A 25,369-nucleotide genomic window follows, 5' to 3' on the forward strand; every position below is an offset into this window, starting at 1 on the left:
TAAGAGCTTTTATAAATCAGTGAGAAAAAAAGAAATCAAAAAAAAATGTACAAAGAACATGACAATCACAAACGATGAAATATGAATGATCAATAAACATCTGACTTTATTAATAGTTAAAGAAATACTCTGGTAAGAAAAATATACATTTTTTTTTTATCTATTAGTGGGGCGTATATTTCCAAATGGGCACTCTCAGATGCTACATTTTGTGTACAAATTATTATAACTTTTCAGGAAAGCAACTAGACAACTGTGCATAGCTAGAGGCTTAAAACTGTTCATTCCCTTTCACCTAGTAATTTCAATCCTAAAAATCTTTCTAAAGAACAGAAATGCATTTATCACCAGTAATGAAAAAACTGTTTGTTCAAAACCTTGGCTTAAAATATCTTAGTTTGTGCCGATGCTAAGTGAATTTTAAAAAGAGAACTTAAGACTTAGTAAACTAAACAAATAACTAGTATTGACTAAGTAAATAAGGCTAAAGGCAACTGCTTTAATAAACTTAAATTTGACTATGCTCTGTTTTCTATCATAAATGACACATTTCTCTGCTCTGATTCCCTACCATTTAATGTAAAGAGATAATTTTCACTGTAAATCATTTTGGACATAATTCAATTTGAAGTGATTTTAATGGTTTCAAAATACTTTTGTTGACAAAAGCTACTAACACCATAAAAAATTAAAAAATTAAAAAAAAACAGTGTAATGCCAGTGTTTGAAAGGCAGCCATCTGACTCCCCTCTGGAGTGTTTAACGTGGCTCTGTCAGTTTCAAAATTGAAATATAAAGTGAAGTTCTGTATTCACTTCAACCTTGGAATTAGCTACACTGCTCTTACACTGTTCACCCATGAATGTGATGACAAAGATTTTCTCCTGGCCCAAATTCAGTTCAGGCTCCTCTGAGCCACCTTCTCCACTAGGCCTCAACCTTGGCCCATAAAAACTGCAAACGCTGCACAAAAGATTTTATCCACCCTACTCTCCCCAAAGTTAAAAGACTTCTAACAACTCAAGGAGACCCTAGCCTGCCTTGAAAGAATTTACTGTTTGCTCAAGGCAACACCTGTGACAGGCCACCCTTTCTCAAAGCATTTATTAAAACGGCTTATAATGGTGGATCCTTCCTCTGTCCCTTTAAGATGTATATGTGTCTCCTACTCAGGGACCTGAAAGTTATTCATCTGAAATGTAATCACCAGGAAGGATGGGTCTTAGTCAGTCTTAGTCTCTGTGGGAGAATAAAATTCTAAATAATAGAGAAAGCTGGCCTAACTGCATTCACACTGATCAACTCTTGTAATTTTTCACTTCCCTAACTCCACTTAGCTTCCACTCACCCCTCTTTCTACTCCCTCATTCTTCCTTTGAAAGGCCCAATTACCTCTGTATAAACTGAAGCTGAGATCAGATCAAGCTGGACCCTCTTCCTTATTGCAAAAGTATATTACTGATTAAAATATGTCCTTACCACTAGTGTTTGGCTTTTTCTTTGACAACAGAAGGATTTTTCCTTTGCAACTTAAGAAACAGTAGGTTTTGACAGGAAGAAATATACCTCATATATCAGTATCTAATGCTACTGACATAAAGAAAAAGAGCTAAAAATACCACATACTTCTGCAAAGCCAACGAAATGATTTCCATAATTTAGAACAGTGTTCAAGTGATCCAAACACATAACTTACTAAAGGCTGAGGTGCAAATGATGGGTTAAATCCACAGAAGTTCTGAGACAATGTATCAGAGGATTGCATGGGTTTGGACGCCATCCAACTAGGCTTATTACACAAAACAAATGAAGGTTAAGGACTTGAAGGCTCGCTAGGATTTAAATGTGAAGAAGTGAAAGAACTTCCCTAGTAAGCTGCAGTTGGATTTGTACTGGGAAAATACAGATGGTTTTATGTTGGATTAGTTGAGAATTTTATTTAAGGTTACGGATGACTGTAACAATTCATACTATACCATGAAGGCTGAAAGTAAATATATTCAGAAAAAAAAACCTATTCAAATGAATTAATCCTCTGCCCTCACCCCAAATATATCAGGAGAAGGGATACATAAAAACATGAACTTATGAGAAAAAAATGTCAAGGCCCTGAGTATAGGAAGGAATTAGCCTTTATGAGGCTAATTTGAAGAGGGACATGTCCAAGTGCTAAACCAAGAGGCTGAATCAAAGACAACCAAGGATTTATCAATTATGAGTACATTTATAAATTCTACAGGTTGTCTAGAACCATGTTAACTTCCCATTACTTCTATTCAAAATTAAGCAACTAAGAATAAGAAAACCTGTGCTCTAGTCAAAACTGCAATTACTTCTTGCTTCAGCAATTCACTTAGATTAATTTATTTAATCAATAAATAAATTGTCATGGCTTTTGTCATGGCCATAATCCTATGGGATTAATGCCCATAGGCATTTAAGTCTGCCTTTAAAGCACTATTATTCTATCACAGCTTTAAATTTTTGAAATTAATTTACTTCCCTTTTGTTATAGGCTGAATTGTGTACCCCCCAATGCCATCCCATTCATATGTTTAAGTCCTAACCTCTAGTACCTCAGAAGGTGACTTTATTTGGAAACGCGATCTTTAAAGAGATAATTAAAACGAGGTCATCACGGTGGCCCTAATCCAATATGACTGGTGTCCTTTTAAGAAAAGGAAATTTGGACAGGGATACACACACACACAGGGAAGACCATGTGACGATATAAGGCAAAGATGGCTATCTACAAGCAAAGAAGAGAGTCTTCTGAAGAAACCAACCCTGTCAACACCTTGATCTCAGACTTCAGGCTTCCAGAACTGTGAGAAAGTACATTTCTGTTGCTTAGGCCAGCGGTCCCCAACCTTTCTGGCACCAGGGATCAGTTTCATGGAGGACAATTCTTCCACGGACTTGGGGGGTGGGGTGGGGGTGGGGGAATGGTTCAGGCGGTAATGCGAGCCACGGGGAACAGCAGATGAAGCTCCGCTAGCTCGTCCGCCGCCACTCACCTCCTGCTGTGAGGCCGGGTTCCTAAGAGGCCACGGACTGCTACTGGTCCGTGGCCCAGGGGTTGGGGACCCCTGGTTTAGGCGACCCAGTCTGTGGTATTTTGGTATGGCAGCCCTGGAAAACTAATACACTTTTCAATTTTCAAAAAAAGGAAAAACAAAATTACTGACTGCCTAGGGTGTATAAGATGCTGCTACTACAATTTCTGAAGCCACTGACTTCAGACATGCACCAATGTTTATAAAATTTTATTTTTCCTCTGAGCATATTCTGGTCAATTAAATCAAGAGAGATAGCTTTAAGTTTATACAATTTATAAGAGTTTCATTTCCAAGTATACAGACATTACAACCTTCCTACAAAATTACTTTGGCAGATAAATATTAAAATCTTTATATAGAGAGTAATTATAATCTTTACAAGAAGGCTCAGTACAGTCTAATATAACAGATTTGGAAACAGTAAATGGCAACAGTAGGAGCATGGTTTAAAAATTACAGTTTGTGACAAAATATTATGAAACTATTAAATTAGCTTTCAAAGAATACCACTGAATTACACAGAGAAATGCACATGATATAACATTGAGAGCTAAGAAGAACATGAAACGTGGTCATCAAGTATGATGAAATGAATACATGAAATCGAGTATGATCTCGATTATTATACACATGTAGACAAAAATTCATCAAAATGTTAGCACTCATTATCTCTGGGTTGTGAGATTATGAGAAATAACTTTTGTACTAGAAAAGAGGTCCCATGCAAAAGCTTAATCCAGAGCAGAAATAGCATATAAATAGTTGAAACCAAATACTCAGTTCTGAAATAACGTAGGTTAACTGAGGTATGACATATTTATACCAATAATGTCATAGAGCCCGGAAAAAAGTACAAATCTAGCCACCATCAGACCGAGCAAGGTACTGTATGCTTACAAGACCTACTACTTATTTCTGTAACCAAGATGAATTCAATGACCAAAAGCCATGACATAACAGGGAATTAAACTTTCAATGCTTAAAAGAATATTTAAAAAAAAAAAAATCACTGTACATAAAAACTAGTGTGGCTTTTACATTTTCTTGACTCATAACTCTTTATGTCCAAAAACTACATCAAAAACAGATTTTTCAGTTACACATGAATTTCTTTTGTTAAAAACAGAAAAAACTTTAAAAAAATTAACTTATCTTTAAAATTAGCATTTTAACCCTTAACCTAGCACATCTGTTAGGAGTAAGAAAATTTCTAAGGAAATAAGATGAACATAAAGATTTAGAGTGGTATTAGTTTGAGTGAACTATTAGAAACCTCCTAAATATCAAATAATAAATTAGTTAAATAATAAACTAGGAGTCCAGTTTTTAATATTCTTTGGATCACACAGTATTTTGAGAATTTGATAAAAGCAATGAACTCTCTCCTCAGAATCAAAAATACATGTATATATCCCCAAGTTTTTGCATACCATGATAGGAAGTTTACAAATAATTGAAGCTTAAACTACTTTAAGAATCCTCACACTAGAAAAATTTAATATGATGGAAACATAACGCTCATATTATATTTTTAAATGAAAAAAAGAAGAGGATAAACCAGTAGATACAAAGAAGAAAAAAAAATTTACGTCTATGAATGAGAGACCAAATTATTAGGAATGGTTATCCTTGGATAGTAAAAATTACAGATAATTTTTATATTCCTCTGTGATTTTCTATATTCTCCATATTTTCTAAAATGAACTAGTTAGATAATGAAAAAAGAAAATTTAAGAGTTAGAATTTATTTTGTACAAACAAAATTGTTATCAGCCAAGAAACAAAGTAGAGTAGGTTCAGATAATGATCATTTTTTTTCAAGTCTTTAAGTATACAATAAACCACTGATGGTCACTGATAACCGGGTATACTCATGGATGACTGGGATTATTTTGTATAAATTTGTTGGATAGAGAAATGCCAGGGTAAATATTTCCCATTTCATATAATGCTATAAACTTAAAAGCAATCATAGGCAATAAATGAAGTACTCCTTTATAAATACAAAACTTTTTTTTTTTTTGCTTTTGGACTTCAGAATATTTTCAAAGTGTCTAAAATAAACTTTTAAAGAAACAAAGACTAGAACAAAAAACTTACATTTTCTATTGTGTATTAACAGAGCTTGTTTCAAATCTACTGTTGCTCTTCCTAACAAAGCATCTGCTTTTAAAGTGTGATGACTCCAAACTCGAAATTCCAATGTAGTCTGTGGGGTCACATTTCTGTAAGGGTAAAATTATAACAAATATACAGGAGAGTATGATTTACTTCAGTAATTTTGAAAAAGCCATGAATTCAGTTTATTTGAGGAAAAAATATTACATGAAACAGTAAACTACCTGAATTATAAATAAAATATTTTCAAGTACATTAGGACTTTAATACCCAGATTAAAAGTTTTTGTAATTAACAAATCAAAACACCAGCAATACATCTAAAGTCTTATTAAGACTTCAAAATAACACAATTTCTACTCGAACTAATACCTAAAGATTTAAGACAGTTGACTGCATTGGCTATAACACTTTTACTATACACAAATTTATAACATTATATTTCAGAAATGGCAAATGATTTTCTGCCCTATTTATTTTTATAAGACAATAAGAAAAAATATCGCTATATGGAAAACATTAGTTTGTAAAGCAAAAACAAGGACTATTAATGCTTCATTTCTAAATAAAATAAAATAAACCAAAATTTTTTTCATACTTAAAATTGTCTAGTCACACTAAAAAATAGCATTCCTTACTCTGAAGTCATCTTACCAAAAAAAACCAAAAAAACACCACCAAAAGAAAAACATTCCAAGAAGCACACTCTCTTTTGAAAACTTTGCATTCTTTATATACCAGATACTTACACAGTTAGCTGTTCATCCCATTTTGGATTAGAAGAACTACTGGATTTTGCTGTTTTCTTACTTTCTCCATCTACAACTACTTCTGTATATATTGCTGTTCCAAACCAGTTCTTTTTTCTTTTTAGTTTGGCACTAGAAACTAACAGAAACATGATAATCACTAGTGAATTTATTTAGCCACAAAGTAGTATAAATCAATAAAAATGGAATTGTGCGTCTTGCGCAACTCAAACTCTTTTCACTGGCAGGATGAAGAAACAATATAAAAGGGCTACTGTTAATGCCTGAGAACCATTTGACTTTAACGGTTTTATTGAAATAATTCACATAGCATATAATTCACCCATTTAAACTGCACAATAGTTTTAATATATTCACAGAGTTGTGCAACCATCACCACAAGCAATTTTAAAACATACTCATTACCCCCAAAAGAAACCCCATATCATTAAGCAGTCACCTTCCTATTCCATCCCACCTCCTCCCCACCAGCCCTAGGCAACTACTAACCTACTCTGTCTCTATAGATTTGCCTATTCTGGACATTTCATATAAATGAAATGGTCTTTTGTGACTGGCTTCTTTCACTTAGCATACTTTCAAAGTTCATCCATGTTGTAGTATGTATCAGTATTTTCAATCATTTTATTGACAAATAATATTCCACTGTATAGGCATACCACTTTTTATTTATCCACTCAGCAGTTGATATAGACATTTGGGTTGTTTCCACTTTTTGGCTACTGTGTATAATACTGCTATAAACATTCACGTACAAGTTTTTGTGTGGACGTATGTTTTCATTTTCTTGGCATATATCTAGGAGTGGAATTGCTAGGTCATATGGTAACTCTGTTGAATAACTGCCAGGCTATTTTCCACAGTGGTTGTACCATTCTACATACCCAGCAGCGGTGTATAAGAGTTCTGATTTCTAGGGGGCTTCCCTGGTGGTGCAGTGGTTGAGAATCTGCCTGCCAATGCAGGGGACACGGGTTCGAGCCCTGGTCTGGGAAGATCCCACATGCCACGGAGCAACTGGGCCCGTGAGCCACAACTACTGAGCCTGCGCGTCTGGAGCCGGTGCTCCGCAACAAGAGAGGACGCGGCAGTGAGAGACCCACGCACCATGATGAAGAGTGCCCCCCGCTCGCCGCAACTGGAGAAAACCCTTGCACAGAAACAAAGATCCAGCACAGCCAAAAATAAATAAATAAATAAATAAAAATTAGAAAAAAAAGAGTTCTGATTTCTCCACATCCTTGCCAACCATTTGAACTTAATACTGAACTGCATCAAGCATCAAGAGAAAGGGAAGTGTCTTCAGATTCAATTGGCCTATTAATTTCTCTGCCAGGTAGAATTCATAACTTACCTATCTGAAATTACATAAACTTTGGCAATTTTTTAAAAAACGCTTTTCCTAGAAAGTTGATTTCAAAAAAAGGAGTTATCTGCCTTTTCAAAGAACAGCTTTAAAATCAAAATGTCACTAGAAGTTAATCATAACCCTTTACAGAAAGTGAATTTTAAACTGAATTTACCTGACTTGGAGAAAGACTTGTTAATTTAGGCTAAGCATTTGATTTTTAAATAATGTTTACAACTACTAATTCAAATGGGGAATACATACTTTCAGGGCAAAGTACTGACTACCAAGTAGTAATAAGAACTTATCAAGATCACATCTATAATCAACTACCTATGAACACTGTGGGTCTGAGATGAGAAGGGAGAAAGCCCCCTCCATGCCATACGTGTACCCCATGTTAAGAATATGAACATAAACAAGCTGATGTAAGCTTCCATTCTACCGCGAGCAAACAGTAATGTAAACCAGTAGTCACACACATAAAACACTGAAATATGATATGAAAAATGCTGCAGCAGAAGTAGAGTATTTGAAATACAGTAGTCCTTAATTCACATTTGAAGAACAGGAAAAGATTCAAAGGAAATACTCTACTTAAGTACTGGAAACATAAAGCAATCAAAGAGTGTTCAATGTTATGTCTGAAGTGTTACTATCAGGGTCTTGGCAAAACTCACTTCCATCCTTCTCTGTTCCAAACTGCGCTAAATTCAACACCACTGAAGTGACAGAAGGCACAGACCTCTCCCAAGAAATCCCCCAATCAAAGTTCTTCACTCCAAATAAAAGTCATTTCCTCAGTATATGCAGGACTTATCTACACACTAGAAGAAGGGGAAGAAGGGGAAGGCAGTATTGGATGGTGTTAAAAGTACAGGATATCTTTTCAATAAATGGTGCTGGAACAACTGGACATTCACACATGCAAAAAAAAAAATCTAAACACAGATCTTATACCCTTCATAAAAATTAACTCAAAATGCATCAAGACCTAAATGCAAAACACAAAACTATAAAACTAGAAGATGACACGGGAGAAAATTTAGATGACCTTGGGTATGGCAATGGATGCCGTTTTAGATACAACACCAAAGGCATGATCCATGAAAGAAATATCCGATAAGGTGCACTTCATTAAAATTCAAAACTTCTGCGCTATGAAAGACAATGTCAAGAGAGTGAAAACGCAAGCCACAGACAGGGAGAAAATATTTGCAAAAGACATATCTGATAAAGAACTACTGTCCAAAAAACACAAAGAACTCTTAAAAGTCAACAATAAGAAAACAACCCCATGGGCCAAAGACCCTAACAGACACCTCACCAAAGAAGATATATGGATAAGCATATGAAAAGCTCAACATCATATGTCATCAGGGAAATATAGATTAAAAACACAATGAGATACCATTACACACCTATTAGAATGGTCAAAATCTGGAACACTGACCACACCAAATGCTGGGGAGGATGTGGAGCAACAGGAACTCTTATTCATCGCTGGTGGGGATGCAAAATGGTTCAGCCTCTTCAGAAGACAGTTTGACGGTTTCTTAAAAACTAAACATAGGCTTACCATATGATCCAATAATTGCACTCCTTGGTATTTACCCAAAGGATTTGAAAACTTATGTCCACACAAAAACCTCCACGTGGATATTTATAGCAGTTTTATTTATATAACTGCCAAAACTTCTAAGTAACCAAGATGTTCTTCAGTAGGTGAATGGATAAACGACTGGTATATCCAAACAATGAAATATCGTTCACTGCTAAAAAGAAATAAGTCATCAAGACATGGAGAGACATGGAGAAAATTTAAATGCATAGTACTAAGTGAAAAAAGCCAATCTGAAAAGGCTGTACCTTGCATGATTCCAATTATACAACATTTTGGAAAAGGCAAAACTATGAAGACAGTATAAAGATCAGCGGTTGCTAGGGGCTGGGGGACCATGGGTGAGGGATGAATAGATGGAGCACAGAGGATTTTTAGGGCAGTGGAAGTACTTTGTATAATACTATAATGATGGATACATGTCATTATACTTTTGTCCAAACCCAAAGAATGTACGCCACCAAGTGTGAACCCTAATGTAAACTATGAACTTAGGGTGACTATGTAGGTTCATCACCTGTAATGAATGTAGCACTCTGGTGAGGGATGTTGATAATGGGAGAGGCTGTGAATATGTGGGGTTTGGCATATCTGGAAATCTCTGTACTTTCCTCTCAATTTTGCTGTGGTTCCAAAGCTGCTCTTAAAAAAATAGTCTTAAAAAGTGTTGGACACATCTGGGTTCATATTTTAACTCTGCCACTTGGCTAGATGTCTGACTTTAAAATCAATTAACCTCCCTGACCCTCAATTTTCTCATCTGAAAAATAGGGGAACAATAAACAGTACCTGATTCTTAGGATTGGTGAGTGAAGGGATCCAAAGTACTATTATTATCAATGAATGCCTAGCACCCAACAATAGTGACTATTACTCTATAACTATTATGACTTACTGTATAGTATTAACTCTTCTGAGTTAATTACAGACATATTCAAAATATATCCATTGTATATTTTTAATTGGCACAGTCTTCAATAATACCAGATGTTGGCAGGGTAAGGAAAGTAATTTTTAAAAGCTAATTTTTAATCTCACAAGGAATTCATAATGTGGTGGCAAAAATGTGCATATATAATAAATAACGAGAATACTATGATTTTAAATAACCAAAAGATAACCTCATTAATTCAAATAAGAATTCTAGGGCTTCCCTGGTGGCGCAGTGGTTGAGAATCTGCCTGCCAATGCAGGGGACACGGGTTCGAGCCCTGGTCCGGGAAGATCCCACATGCCGCGGAGCAACTAGGCCCGTGAGCCACAATTGCTGAGCCTGCGCGTCTGGAGCCTGTGCTCCGCAACAAGAGAGGCCGCGACAGTGAGAGGCCCGCGCACCGCGATGAAGAGTGGTCCCCACTTGCCACAACTAGAGAAAGCCCTCGCACAGAAACGAAGACCCAACACAGCCAAAAATAGATAAATAAATAAATAAATAAATTAAAAAAAAAAAAAAAGAATTCTAATTAGTGCAATACATAAGATAGATTTTATTTTCCTATTTCATGAGTTTCCTTTGGTGTTATACCAGAATATCCTCTATTGTAAGGTTATATAAATATGGGAAATCTATCAGAAAAAGAGAGTCCTCTGTGCATGTGTGAGAATTTAATTTAACAACCCCATTCATAACAATACCACCCCCCTAAAATCTAGTAATAAACATAAGAAATGTACATACATGAAGATACCTATAAAACTTTACTGATGAACATAAAAAACTTGAAGGGAATGACATGATTATTCCTGGATTTGGAAATTTTAACACTGAAAGCTTTCAATTATCACCAATTTAATACATTTTATTTTTATTTTTTTCATTTTACTTTAAACCTTTATTTTTTGAGCAGTTTAGGTTGGCAGCAAAATTGAGGGGGATTTTTCATAAACCCTCTGCTCCCACATATGCACAGCCTTCCCCGTTACCAAAGTGGTACATTTGTTACAACTGATAAACTAAAAATATGGAACACTTCACGAATTTGCATGTCATCCTTGTGCAGGGGCCATGCTAATCTTCTTTACATCGTTCCAATTTTTTTAGTATATGTGCTGCTGAAGCGAGCACTTTAATACATTATTTTTAAGTAATCTAAATGAAAACACTAATATTGGGATTTTTTTTGTGGGCGGGGGGGACAGAGGAGAAGGGAAGAAAACTCTAAAATTCAAATGAAATGTAAAGAAAATTAGAGAATAATAAAGGCATATTTTAAAATGCAAAGTAATAATAGATTTCTCCCCCAATGTATTTCTTAAAAGTACTGTAAAATGGAAATAATTAAAACAGCCTGACTGCTATAAGGGCAGAGGTGAAAAGAAAAGAACAAATAAGATGTTAGTACATGATAATGATAGCATTTCAAATCGATGGGAAAGATAGATTATTCCATAACTGCTGAAGCGTTTGAAAAGAATAAACCCATAATTCACAACACTCATACAAAAATATGATATGTATCATTACATTTTTTAATTTTAAAATTAAACTATTAAGGTACTATAATACACTATAGTTAAAAAATTATAAATGTGCATATAACAGCCCATTAGTTTTTCAATCTCAAATCTTATCTTCTTATCCATCTTGCACACTTTGTTTCTGTCACTTTCCTGTAGAAAGCCTGAAATCTAGACTAATGAAGATGATACACTTCTGTGTACTATTAACCCTTATGTACAGGCGCTTCTCTATAGTACACATTATAGCATGTTATGGTAGGTAGTTTTCGCTTTGGCTTTTTTCTGTTATAGTTTTCCTGCTTTCATGACCAATATTCTTATTCTTCTCTGTTGCTGCCAATCAGATATGGGTTAGGAACAGAAATAAGAATAAAAATATACAAGCTAATAGAGTGTCTCAGTTTACAGACCATGACCTGCCAGACTGCAAAAGCAGAGGGGACCTTAATTCTGGTACTATCTGATAATTTTAAAAATAAAGAAAAATCAATACAGAGGTCACTGTTACCTAATAAAAGGAGCAACAACAACCTAAGACCTTGGTTGGTTTCTTATTGCTAATGGAAGGCATTTAATCTGATTCTCAGTTCCTTCCTTGGTAAAACTGGAGTACATATTTATTCCACAAGGTACTGTTAGATCAATAAGGTTGTGGATTTTAAGGTGTTTTGTAATTTAAAAAACTAGATCAACAAAATGAAAGAAAGGCAAAGGCAAGGAAATGAGAAGAGAGGAAAAGCAAGGCACTAAAACCTGGTGCTGTTTAGCAGAGGTCCAAGTTTGGTTTCCCAAGAGCATCACTGTATTTCAAAGGAGAATAATAACGGATATGCGAAATGATAAATACTGTGGAGGCACTATCTTGGCTAATTACATTACATCCTTTGGTCCGTATCTATTTTCCAATTGGTTCTCTAGACTTCTGGTGAGTCTATTAGCTACCTGATAGCTTCTCTATAAGTTGCCTTTTGGCTCAAATCAGCTAGATCAGGTCTTTGCTACTTCAATTACGTACTCATACATTAGGTAAAGAACAGGAAGAAAGTCACACCTCAGATATGCAGGCCACAGGTCCTGCACAAGCAACACTGTAACCAAATATATGGCTCTAAGCTTATGCAGAGCAAAAGCAGAAGTATTAGAAATTACACTTATAACTGGTTCTTAAGTGCAAAACACATCAGAATCACCAGGGAATTGCTTCAAAACATGTAAGTTCTCAGTTCACAGAAAACTAAATACAAATATCCCTTAAACGTGGCTCAACCTCACTTACAATGAGAGAAATGATATTTAAAATGACACTTACGATACCACTTCTGACCTAACTGTCAACATGCCTGACAGCATATCCTGATGAGGCTATAGGAAAACAGGCATTCTCATAGACAGCTGGTGGGAACACAGAAATAGTACAGATCCTATGGAGAGGAACTTGGCAACATAGTTGGCCTTTGACCAACAGGGGTTTGAACTGCGTAGATCCACTTACACGCAGGTTTTTTTAAAATAAGGACATACTGCAGTACTACACGATCAGCAGTTGGTTGAATCCACGGGTGTGCAACCATGGATACTGAGGGCTGACTGTAAAGTAATACACGGATTTTCAACTGCACAGGAGTCAGCACCCATAAACCCTGCGGTTCAGGGACCAACTGTGATTGACATTATTACATGTGCTTACTCTCTGACCCAGCAATCTCATTCTAGGATTCTATCCTAATGACACATGAGCAAAAATAAGAAATGACATTCGCACGAAGCTCTTTACTGTAGCATAGCACTATCTGCAATAACAAAAGATGGAACCCAATGTCCATCAATAGGGGGCTAGCTGAATTAATTTTGGTATATCTAGTCAATAGAGTGCTGTGTAGCGATAAAAAGGTGTATGGAATACCCTGCTATGGATATTACTCCAGGATATTACTGTTAAATGAAGAAAAGCAAGGTGCAGAAACTAGGTGCTAAGAACTACAGGGTTGGGAGGAGAGATGTGAATACATACACTGTGCATATCTGCTTATATTTTCAAAAAGAAGAAATAGAAGGATAAATGAAAACTAATAAAAATGTTTACCAAAAGGGCAAGGGAGAGACGGGGGAGGAATGGGATAAAGTAGCCAGACTTCTCCAAATATACCTTAATTTAATAATTTTGACTCCACAACTGTATAAATGCTTTACATGGTGATAAATTAAATAAAAAATAAATAACTGAAAGCAGTGAATCTAACTAATCCAGTTGGTGGCATAACCAAATGGAAAATTAAGTTACTTTGAAACATGGTACTCTGACTATACATCCTAAGGAGGAGAAGCTCACAAAGAAATCTTAAAACTGTGATGAGTGGGCCTGTTACTTTCGGTAATTTTAACATTGCTATTCTGTGTACGTTAGGATAAAACAGATATAACTGTGTTAATGTCATTTAGAATTAAAATTCTGAGGTTAAGAGAAAAGAGATAGAAATATAAAGTCAAATGAAGTAAAAATAACTTTTTTCTCCTTTTAGTTGAAAATGGTTACCTAGAGGCTATAGCTATTATTTTGAATTGCAAATATCAGCATGAACTCAGGATTTGTTTTTTGCTTTCTAAGACAATAAACATTTCCTAGCTCTGTTCACTGAAAACTCCTAGAAACAACTGACCTCACAGTAATGAGTACCATGGGAATTACAGTATATCTCCTTCTTATTCTAAGCTCAATCCTGCCCCTCCTAAGGCAAATATTATTTCTAATGTTATAAGCATAGAGGTACATACAAACACCCCTCCTTTTTCACATCCATATGGTCACATACTAAACACACTATTCCACACCTTGCTCTTTCACTTAACAATATTATCTTAGAACTTGGCTCCTACTGGTACACGTATTCATTTATTTCATGTCATTGTTTATCTAGAATTCCACTGTCAGTCTTTTGCTATTAAAAACTCTCTCTCACTCTCTCTCTCTGTTACTTCTACTAATTTATCTTGTAGATATTTATATATAAACTATATATATAAAAACTATATACATACATTATATATGGACATTATTAATATGCATAAATAAATAATACAAATACCCACAAAATAAATTTCTACAAGTAAAATTGCTGGTTTAAGGACCACTCCTTGAATCATTACTCCAACTAGCTAAAATAAATTATCTGAAGTCACCTAAAAAAAGGCTCTTTCATGCTTTTACATATGCTGTTCCCTCTCTCTCTCATGCTTTTAGCTGCCAATCTAATTTGAGATGAACTCTGATCCCTCCTACAAGAGTCAAAGTGTTACCCTCTGTGAGTCTTTCTCTTACCCTATTCTCCTAGATCTATAGGCCATCTCCAATCCCAAGCAGACCTATGACACTTTCCTCCAAGTTCTCATTGCATCCAGTTAATGATCACTTTGCATGGTAACTGTCCATGCAAAACAAACCTGTCTCAACATTATATAGTAAGTTCCTGGAGTACTAGGGCCTTGTGTTTTCATATATAGAATTCCACTTAACAAATATTTGCCCAATGATTGAATGAATAGCTTAAATGGATGAAAAAAGGCTTTTAGCATCCTTCTCCATCCTAATAATCATTTAAGGACCAGCTCAATGGTGTTTATTCCAATACACAAATTCTCCTACCACCAGAGGATACAGCTTCTCTGCATCCAGCACAGGTTCAATAAATACTTACTGAATAAATAAAACATTTTTAGAGGGTTTCTAGCCTTGAGGCCTATTGCAATACACCATGGCATGAATCTAAAAGAAAATATACTTATGAAATAAGTCTGCTGAATCAGGTATTAAAAAGAAAGTTTCATCAAGGAACTACTATTTTAAATTACTGTGAAAATAACTTACCAGTTACCTGTAACTGTAACCTTCCACTGTCATTATTACTAGTATCAGACCTTGGTGAAGCAGTGGCCATGTCCCAAAATTCAGCTTAAACCTACAAAAAAGTTAATTTATTCATATATCAGACTAGAGATTATAATTTTCAATATGATTAACACTGTTTACTTGATAACTAAGAAATCACACTTAATAGAATATTTTCAACCCATCACATGTTGATATAGCCACAGCTGTCCCCCCATTTAAAATTAAGACTTAGTATTATTGTAAGAATTACAAGAGAATATGGCTAAGTAACCATATCTGGGTCAACTTGAGCAACAAAATAAATGATGGTACTAAGAATCCAGGGTCATGTGTTGATTTATAAATCAAACAAATACATAAACAATTTTTATATATTTATTTTACATATTATATAATATTATACATTATTTATTACCTGAACCACCTAAGTAAACTGTCCCTTTACTCTTTAATATTTTAGTATGTATTTCCTAAGAATAAAAATATTCTCTTAAGTAACAATACAATAACAGAATTCAGGAACTTAGCTAGTACATTATTACTATTGTCTAATATACAGTCCATATACTATAATTTCATCACCTGTCCCAACAATGTCCTTTATCATAATCTTTAAATACAGTACCTAGAACAGGTTTATATATTACATTAAGTTGTCATGTCCCCAGTAAATCCTGCATGTTTCTTTTTATAGATAATTTTTTTGAAGTTCTGCTTCACTGCTCCCCCAACTTTTACTTTTTAAATAAAATACAAAGCAGCTTTCTTCTGCATGGCAAATATTTTAAGGATAACCTTCTATTCACCTTTAACCTACTAAGATAAAGTAGAACATTCAGGGCAAGATTGAGAAATATTAAGAAATATGTTTCTTACCCTTTATGAACTTTACATATTATGATTATTAAACATAAATTTTTAAAAATTAATTTTAGCAATAAAAGATAAAATAAAACATGGTCAACCAAAGAGACTATGAAAATGGCATTGCATATCTGAAAAAGAATCATATAGGATTTGTTTAAACTCTTCATTTTAGAATAGTTTCAGATTTACAGAAAAGTTGTGAAGATAGCAGAGTTCTCATATACCCTATACCCAGTTTCCCCTACTATTAATTTCTTATATTAGTATGCTACAGTTGTCATAATCAATGAACCAATATCAATATATTATTAATTAAAATCCATAGTTTATTCAGATTAGACAGAACTTAAGAATCAGTAAACTTGAACATAAACCTAAAAAAATAATTTAGAAGTAATGCTGAAATAAACAGCTTGAAAATACCAAAAAGAAGCTAAAAGACGTGAAAGATAAAACGTGACCTGAAATATATTTCTACTCATAATCTCAGAAAATGAAGAAAGAGGAGGTCATACCAGGAGAGAAAATGACTTAATTTTCTGGAGCCATGAAAAACATTTATTCACAATTCTAAGAAATACAATATATATAAAAGAGGCAGGATAAACATAAAGACACTCACATTTGGACACAGAGCAGTCAAACTGCAGAACACCAAAAGAGAGCATGTTAAAAGCAGCCAGAGAGAAAAGTGGTTACATATAAAAGAAGAGAGTAAAGTGACAGCAGAATTCTCAACAGCAGCAATGGAAGCACAAAAGGTAGAACAAGCATCTATGTGCAAAGAACTGAGACAAAAATTATTCAACCACTAAAACCCTCTTTGGGACACAGAAGGCATTAAGACTTTGCCAGATAAATCAAAAGAGAGTTTACCGGCAGCAGACATTTACTTCAACAATATCTAAAGGACATGTTTCATAAAAGAGTAAAATTACACAGAGGGATGATCTGAGATGCAAGAAGGAAAAGATGAGTAAAGAAATTAGTAAGCATACAAATAAGTCTAAATAAACATTGTCTGAATAAAATAACAATAACAACATCTTATTATGGTATTTAAATAAAACCAGTATAAACCGTTCAAATATGGAATAAGGAAGAGAAGCATACAATGGAGGAGCAGGGCAGGAAGAGAGAGGACAGGAGTTGATGATGTAAATTCTTGCATTGTCCAGCAGAGGGATTATGATCTGGTTTAACTTTAGCCTATATATTAATAGTATGCCAGCAGAATTTCAAGGGTAATCATGAAAGAATAGAATTAAGTGAGCGTAATTTCCAAACTGGTAGAGAAGAGAATACAATTTAAAGAAAATCAATTCCCAAAAAAAGGCTAGAAAAGGAAAGAAAAAAAAAAAGGCATAAACAACCAGGACTACCAGAAAGCACAAAGAGAGTTCAAATACAGAAATAATCACAATAAATGTATATGGACAAATTCAAAAGTAAGATAAGAGACACCTATAAAATAAAGATGCTGATAGGATGAAAGCAAAAATATGGAAAAGGACATATTAGGCAAATATACACAAAAAGAAAGCTGGGATTAGTTATAATAGCAGAAAAAAAGCATTATTAGGGAGAACTAAGAAAATGATACAAGATCCAATCTAGTAAGTAGAAATAAAACTCTAAATTTGCATGCTTAAAAAAAAAAAGCCTCGTTTTGGTTCTTTGCCCCAGCCCAGCAAAGTGACCTGAGCCAAGAAGAATGGGAACACTATCTCCCTCACAGGCTTACAGGCTGAGGATGGTAACACTGGTGGAAGCAGCATCTCTATCCCCAAACCAGTCAGCTGGACTGATAAAACAGATGATCTGGAGGATGTTTCAGGCACGTGGCACAGTTATGATGACAACATGTATAAGGCACCTGCAACTAACCATTACATCCTGCCCACTGCTCCACAGGCTGCTTGGGAACCAGAGCCATTTCCCCATCTGCCACCCTACACTGCTTTTCTGGGGAACCCAACTTGTGATAGACAAAAGTCTCCATTAAGGAATTCTTTAGAGGATTAAATATCAGTGCAGTGTATTTACCGTGCGAACCCAGTAATCCACAGAGGCTGAAAGGTTTTAATAATGCTGAGTTTGAGAACTTGGAGTCCCTGCTCAGTATCCTCAACCTGAAAAAAAAATCTCTAGGTAACAGAATTCCAGGGGACACTGCTAATCAAGCACAGGAAAAAGACACGGATGATCATTCTTTTGGCTGAAAAAGAAATCAGGTTTCTCACAAAACCGATACAGACTGGAGGAACTGTCCTGCCATAGACAGCTTGGATTTGACTATCCACCTAGGAGAGGTGAAGACAGCTTTGAAGGCAAACATTGTAGTCACTACGGAGGCCAGGACTGCTATCATGACTAAGGCAGCAGAGACCATGGTAGAGGCTATGACTTCAGGATAAACAGTGGCAGAGATGCATGTCGTAGTGGGTACTATAGGGATGACGACTACAGAGGAAGCAGGACCACTGTGAAGATGGATAGACAGGAGGACATTCAGTCGTGGAGCACCAAAGACAACTGCTCTCCAGACGATTACAGGTGTGATGACAGAGGACCCTCCCAGAGACCCAAACTGAATCTAAAGCCTCAGAGTACTCCTAAGGAAGATGACTCCTCTGCTGGTACTTCCCAGTTTAGTCAAGCAGCTTCTATCTTTGGAGCAGCAAAGCCTGCTGACCCACCTGTGAGACAGCAAGTAGAAGACCAGCTACAGAAGGAATGGGAGAAATCGCAGCATCAGTTCGATGAACCACAACTAGAATGACAGCCTCAGGAGAGACACCCAAACTGGCAGCGTGAAGAATATTTAGAACAGTGATGGTCAAGGACAGGAAGTGCGTCATCTCAGATTAGGACCTTGCCACATCTGCCAGAGGTCAGACCGGGATACATGAAGGAGAGAGAGTGAGATGTCTCTGGAAAATGAAATACTCAGTAAGGCAAAAGACTGTCACTCTCCAACTTCTAAGCTTCCCAAACCTGATTAGCTACTAAAGGTAATGCTGGCCCCTCCATCAACAGAGAATGCTTGGGTGAAGTGAAGTGCTAATCTTTCTGCTTGATCTCAGAGCTCAAACATAGAGCAGCAATCCCCTACAAGTGATGGAGGAAAAGTCACTCCAGCTCAACCATCTCAGGAAGAATCAACCTGGAAAGATGAAAATAAAACAGATTTGGTGAGTGTCCCAAAAGGTGAAAGTGGGAACTCAAGCATGGACCAAGAGATGAAGGAACAAAGACTAATGGAAGAAGTCTGAAAGGAAACATAACAAAAAGGATCAAGAACTCCAATCTGCAGCTGAGCCAAAGAACCCTGAAGAATCCAGCCTCTGAGTTCAATACTGTGAGTATGCTGCTCTCCCAGTTGACAGTGAAAATTAAAATAGAATTCTACATACTGTGCTTTCTCCTAGTCTCTATTTACCCTGGAACATTTCTAAGCAAATCAAATCTCTATCCAGACAAGGCAAAATAAAATTCACCATCTACTGGGGGGAGAAAAGCCTCCAAAGACTGTTAGAACCACAGAAAGAAACTGACAAATTGGCCATTGCCTTGGGCGATTTCAACACACACTAATTTTCCATGGATCAAGTGGACCAAAACAGATGAAACTATTTGCAAAGCAGAAACAGAGACACAGAAGAAGAGAATAAATGTGTGGACACCAGGGGGGGAAATGCGGGGTGGGATGAATTGGGAGATTGGGATTGACATATATAAGCCACTGGGTATGAAACAGATTATCTAGTGAGGAACTGCTGTATAGTGTGGGGAACTCCACTCAGTGCTCTGTGGTGACCTGAATGGGAAGGAAATCCAAAAGGGAGGGGATATGTGTATATATACGGCTGGTTCACTTTGCTGTGCAGCAGGAGCTAGCACAACACTGTAAAGCAACTATACCTCAATTAAAAAAAAAAAAAAAAAGAATAAATAAATAAATAAATAAAAACAAAATTATTAACAAGCAGGATTTAATTAACAGAACCTTATACCCAATTACTAGAAAATAAACATTCTTCTCAAGTATACATGAGACATATAGAAAAATAATACACACACTGGGAGATAATGAAAATGTCACTAAATTTCAAAGAATATGTATCATACTGTTCCCAGGCTCTGATCAAAATGCAATTAAGTTAAAAATCAATATTGAAAGGTAAATTTTTAAAATACAAATAGAAAATAGTAACACTTCTAAATATTTCATGAGTCATCAGAAACCACATTGGAAATTTTTCTAAAAATACTAAAAACTAAATGATAAAAATACCACATACAAACATTTTCGGAATACAGTAAAAGTTATACCTAGAGGCAAATCTATAGCCTTAATGACTTATACTAGGAAAAGAAGAAAGGCTGAAAATGAATGAGTTCACAGGCCAATCTGTTAAGTTAGAAAGATAATCACGAGTAAATCCAAAGAATGTAGGAGATAATAAAGAACAGAAACTAATGAAGTAGAAAAAAGGTAACAGAAAGGATCAACAAAATCATAGTTCTTAAAAAATGCTAAAACAAATAAATGCCTGGCAAGACTGAAGAAGGGTAAATAAAATGAAACAACATAAAGAGTCCCCCAAAAGACCAAGTATCTAAGGACATACTCAGGTAACAGATGTAGCAATACAGATCTGTGGGAAAGGAGGGACAATTAAATGGTCCTGATATTATCGATATGGAAAGAATTAAACTGGATCTCTACCTCACATCATATACAAAATCAATTCAAGATGGACTAGTGATATTATATGAAAGGCAAACTTTAAAACTTTAAGAAATTACAGCAGAAAACTGTTGTTTTGTGCCCTCCCAGAAGGAAAGATTTCTTAAACAAGCATACTAACCAAAGAAGAAAAGAATGAATATTTTAACTATGTGGAAACTGAGAACTTCTGTTTACCATAAAACATCATTAAAAAAAAAAAAAAACGAAAAGACAAGCCACAAACTGTGAGATATTTACAAAACTTAAAACTGATTAAAGATTATTATTTAAACTATTTAAGAACCTCAAAAAAAACCAAAAAAAACAAAAACACAGGAAGCAAATGGGCAAAAAACCTGAACAGAAATTTTATACACAAGGAAACTGGTTTGGCCAATAAGTATTTTAAAAGATATAGAATCTCATTATTCATCAGAGAAATACTAGTTAAGACCACATGAGATGTTATTTTCAAACTCACTAGAATGGTAATAACTAGGAGTTTTGACAGTACCAAATAATGGCGAAAAGAAAAAAAACTGGAGCAATGGTGGCTCTTACACACTGCTACTAGGTGTTTAAATTGGTAAAGTCCTGCTGGTAGGTGTTAAATTTGGTAAAATTGTTGGAAAACAATTTGGCATTATTATGTAAAGTTCAACATTTGCATGTCCTTCAATGAGCAATTCTAGATACATACTATAAAAATTTTTGTACTTGCGTGCCAAGTATAAGCATTCTTCATAATAACAACAACAATAAAAATGCTCACATGTCCACTGGTAGAACAATGGTTAAAAGAATTAGGCTAACACACAATGGAACAGTAGTGAGAATGAATGAACTATAGCTGTAAGGAACAACATGAATGGATCTTAGAAACACAATAGTAAATGAAAAAAGACAAACAGGAATTCTAAGTATTAACATCTGCCTCTCACTTAGTCCCAACTCCAAGATTTAACATTCTACATTGAGCATCAAGAAATGCTTCCAACTCCTAATGACAAAGAAGAAAGAAATGAATTCTTCTGGCGGTTATCATGGCCTCATCTTTTGCTATGCATTTCTTTTGAAAATGCCACGATTCCATGATTGAAAAAAAATCCAGAAACTTGGGGGCATTGTGGATCCTGAGTCTCAAAAGCTTATACTATCAATAAACAATTGAATGAAGCCCACTGAAGAACTGCTGAGGTCCAAAGGGCAACCAAATGACAAGCTGTGACTCCTCCAAGGAGTACACTGTCAATCTAACTGAAACACTTCTGCCAAACTCAAGAAATTAGTGTGTGGAAATACACCTGCTACACTCTGAATAAGGAGCTTTCTTTCATATATGGTACAACAATATCCACACAGTACAAAAATAAGTCTCCATGATTATTTTCTTGTTATAAATTTGAATATGCATTCTGAGATTTTTCTATTATTCTTTTATGATGGTTGAATGTTTTCTTTGAAATGTATAAAGATTTATAAATTAGACATTTCTCTATAATAAAATACCATTTGTGCAAGCTTTAAAAAGACTCTAAACATAACATTAAACTCAAAACAAAGAACTATATTTGTGGTAATACTATTTTTAAAAAAGAGATTAAAAAAAACCAAATTCAAAATAGCAGTTACTTCAGGGGTCGGGGAAAGACAGGAATTACAGAGGTGCTCACAGGTAGCTCTTTAACTGTGTTAGTACTGACCTAGTTCTAAGTCGAGTGGTTGGTTCCCAAATGTTTGTTTCTATTATTAAATTCCATATGTTACATATAATATGGTATTGGCATGTTAAAATTACAGAATTTTAAAAAATGTAAAGAAAGGGGGCTTCCCTGGTGGCGCAGTGGTTGAGAATCTGCCTGCCAAGGCAGGGGACACGGGTTCGAGCCCTGGTCTCGGAAGATCCCCCATGCCGCGGAGCAACTAAGCCCGTGAGCCACAACTACTGAGCCTGTGCGTCTGGAGCCTGTGCTCCGCAACAAGAGAGGCCGCGATAGTGACAGGCCCGCGCATCACGATGAAGAGTGGCCCCCGCTTGCCGCAACTAGAGAAAGCCCTCGCACAGAAACAAAGACCCAACACAGTCAAAAATAAATAATAAATAAATAATAAATAAATTTTAAAAAAAAGAAAAGAATGCATGGAAGGCAAGGAAGTAGACACAGGAAAGTGTAGAGCACTAATTCATCAAATGTGGTGGTAAGGGAGTATGTCTGCAGCCGGAGAAGAAAAAGAAGGAAAAGCCAGAGCTTTCATACAGATGATGTGTAATCAGTCTTTCAAGAAAAAGGCACTTCTTCCTCTTAACAGTAAATGACGGACCTAAGGATAAGTGAAGATAAGAATTCATTTGGAGATAGATTAAAAGAAAATTGAGGGACTTTATTAGTGAATTAGACAGAAAGGTAATTGCTGAGGTTGAGAATAAGTTACATAAAAAGAATTATAAAGTTTAAAATGCTGTGCAGACTGGGAAAATGCCAACTAGGCAAAAGATTGTTCGCTCTAACAGCTTAAAACTTTTTCTGTACCCAGATTCTCACCTCCAAGCTACTTCTCCCTTTGTCCTATATAAACCAATCCTCAGACTCAAGAGTGCATGCCTCCAGTCACCAATAACTGCAAATTTAAACTGCAAATGATAAAGATCGTTCAAAAATGGTGCCATTTTGCCTTAAAAGGGAAGATACACAGCAAACAAAATCATCTACTTCAACATGCAATTAGTTCTCACACTTCATTTAATAACAAAGATGTTATGGCACTTAAAATACACGTAATGTACTGTTACATACATTCTTTTTTTAATGTGATAATTTTTTATTGAAGTATAGTTGATATACAATATTATATGTTACAGGTGTACAGTATAGTGACTCATAATTTTTAAAGACTATACTCCATTTATAGTTATTATAAAATATTGGCTGTATTCCCAGTTTGTACAAATATATCCTTGTAACTTATTTTATACATAATAGTTTATACCTCTTTATCCCCTGCCTCTACAATGCCCCTCCCCCTTCCCTCTCAACAACTGTAACCACTAGTTTGTTCTCTATATCTATGAGTCTGGTCTTTTTTTGTTATATTCACTAGTTTGTTGTATTTTTTAATTCCACATGTAAGTGATATCATACAGTACATCTTTCTCTGTCTGACTTATTTCACTTAGCATATTACCCTCCAAGTCCATCCGTTGCTACAAATGGCAAAATTTCATTCTTTTTTATGGCTGCGTAATATTCCACTGTATTTATATGCCATATCTTCTTAATCCACTCATCTGCTGATGGACACTTAGGTTGCTTCCATATCTATATATTCTTTTATCTGAGCATTATAATAACACTATATGAGTAGGGAGGTACTATTTCCATCTTATAGATGAGGAAACTGTGGCTCAGAAGTGTTAAAAGTCTATAACCATATTTTTTATGACAATGTATTTCTCAGTCTACATAGGTATAATTAACTGTCAACATGTATGGAGTTTAACTCCTAAATATAGTCTTAGTTAAATAAAGTTGTTAATCACTTACTTTGTACCAGGAACTGTTCTAGATACTGGAGATAGAAAGATGAGTAAGACACGATTCCTTCTTTCAAGGAGCTCATAGTCTAGTGAGGAGACAACCTATAAACAAATAAACAGCTTTCAGTGTGACAGTCACTAAAATAGATGCAAAATGTCAACTAGTACATCTGAGGCACACAGAGAAATGGATAATCCAACCTACAGGAATCAGGAAAAGGTTCACAGAGAAGGTAACCTTTGAATGAACTGTGTCTTAAAGTATAATTCTTCAAGAAAGAATTATGGAAAGTATGGAGCGCTGGAGAACTGTTGGTAAGGCTGGTGCAAAGTGATGAGGCCAACAGGCAAACGGTAATCTAAACTGTATAGGATCCTATGGGATAGTTCATATGGTATCCAAAATATAGCAAGCACAGTAGTTTAAAGCTTATCCTGAAGGTAACTGATAGACACTGATAGGTTTCCACAGCAAGAACTGCATTTTAGAAGAATAACTTTGGTAGCAAGGGGTCTAGATTTAAAATAGAGTTTATCTGAACCAGAGCACTGGTAATGTGAAGGAAAAAGCTCAGCATATCTATAAGATCTCTGACAGATGATTATGGGATAGCTGAGGCTTAGAAAGAAGAAGGATTCTGAACAACCAAAATTACCCACTTCACTATCTGGGTGGGTGATGGAGCCATAACCAGGATAGGGAACAGAAGTGGAGCAAATTGTAGGAGACAATATGGTTCAAAGTTTTCAAGAGCCAATTCGCAGTTAGACTACTTGAATTTCATTTCCAGTTCTGCCACTTAACAGCTGTGTGACCAAGTGTGGCAAAAGAAAAAACAAAGTCTGAGTTTTAACAAACTTTGAAGTGAATTGGTTATTCATCCAAATGAATTTAGGTCATAACCTATGCCCAGAGGATATGGCCAGTTATATGTAAGCTGATTATGTCCAGCTCAACACTTTAAAAATGC

At 35.4% G+C, this 25,369-nt stretch overlaps 1 protein-coding gene, 1 non-coding gene and 1 pseudogene across 7 annotated transcripts in view; 1 reads left to right on the forward strand and 2 right to left on the reverse strand.

Moving 5' to 3' along the window:
• Positions 1-25,369, reverse strand: part of WWP1 (WW domain containing E3 ubiquitin protein ligase 1) — a 117,458-nt gene that overhangs the window by 65,765 nt on the left and 26,324 nt on the right. For 4 of the 6 annotated variants that reach the window (XM_057532202.1, XM_057532199.1, XM_057532201.1 and 1 more), the window contains 4 exons: positions 24,406-24,500; positions 15,238-15,328; positions 5,926-6,064; positions 5,160-5,284 (listed from right to left, as the gene is read on the reverse strand). In XM_057532202.1, the coding sequence (XP_057388185.1) occupies positions 5,160-5,284; positions 5,926-6,064; positions 15,238-15,307 (334 nt within the window). In that variant the 5' untranslated portion in view covers positions 15,308-15,328; positions 24,406-24,500. Of the gene's footprint in view, positions 1-5,159; positions 5,285-5,925; positions 6,065-15,237; positions 15,329-23,121; positions 23,141-24,405; positions 24,501-25,369 lie in introns of those variants that run through there. The other 2 variants (XM_057532203.1, XM_057532204.1) reach the window with 2 other exon arrangements.
• LOC114236937 (U6 spliceosomal RNA) lies at positions 10,871-10,980 on the reverse strand. Its single transcript, XR_003622781.1, has one exon. It is a non-coding gene; the product is annotated as a U6 spliceosomal RNA (small nuclear RNA).
• LOC103020107 (eukaryotic translation initiation factor 4B-like) lies at positions 16,875-19,479 on the forward strand (annotated as a pseudogene).

The sequence above is a fragment of the Balaenoptera acutorostrata genome, chromosome 17, assembly GCF_949987535.1.
Source record: "Balaenoptera acutorostrata chromosome 17, mBalAcu1.1, whole genome shotgun sequence".
Classification (NCBI taxonomy): Eukaryota; Metazoa; Chordata; class Mammalia; order Artiodactyla; family Balaenopteridae; genus Balaenoptera; species Balaenoptera acutorostrata.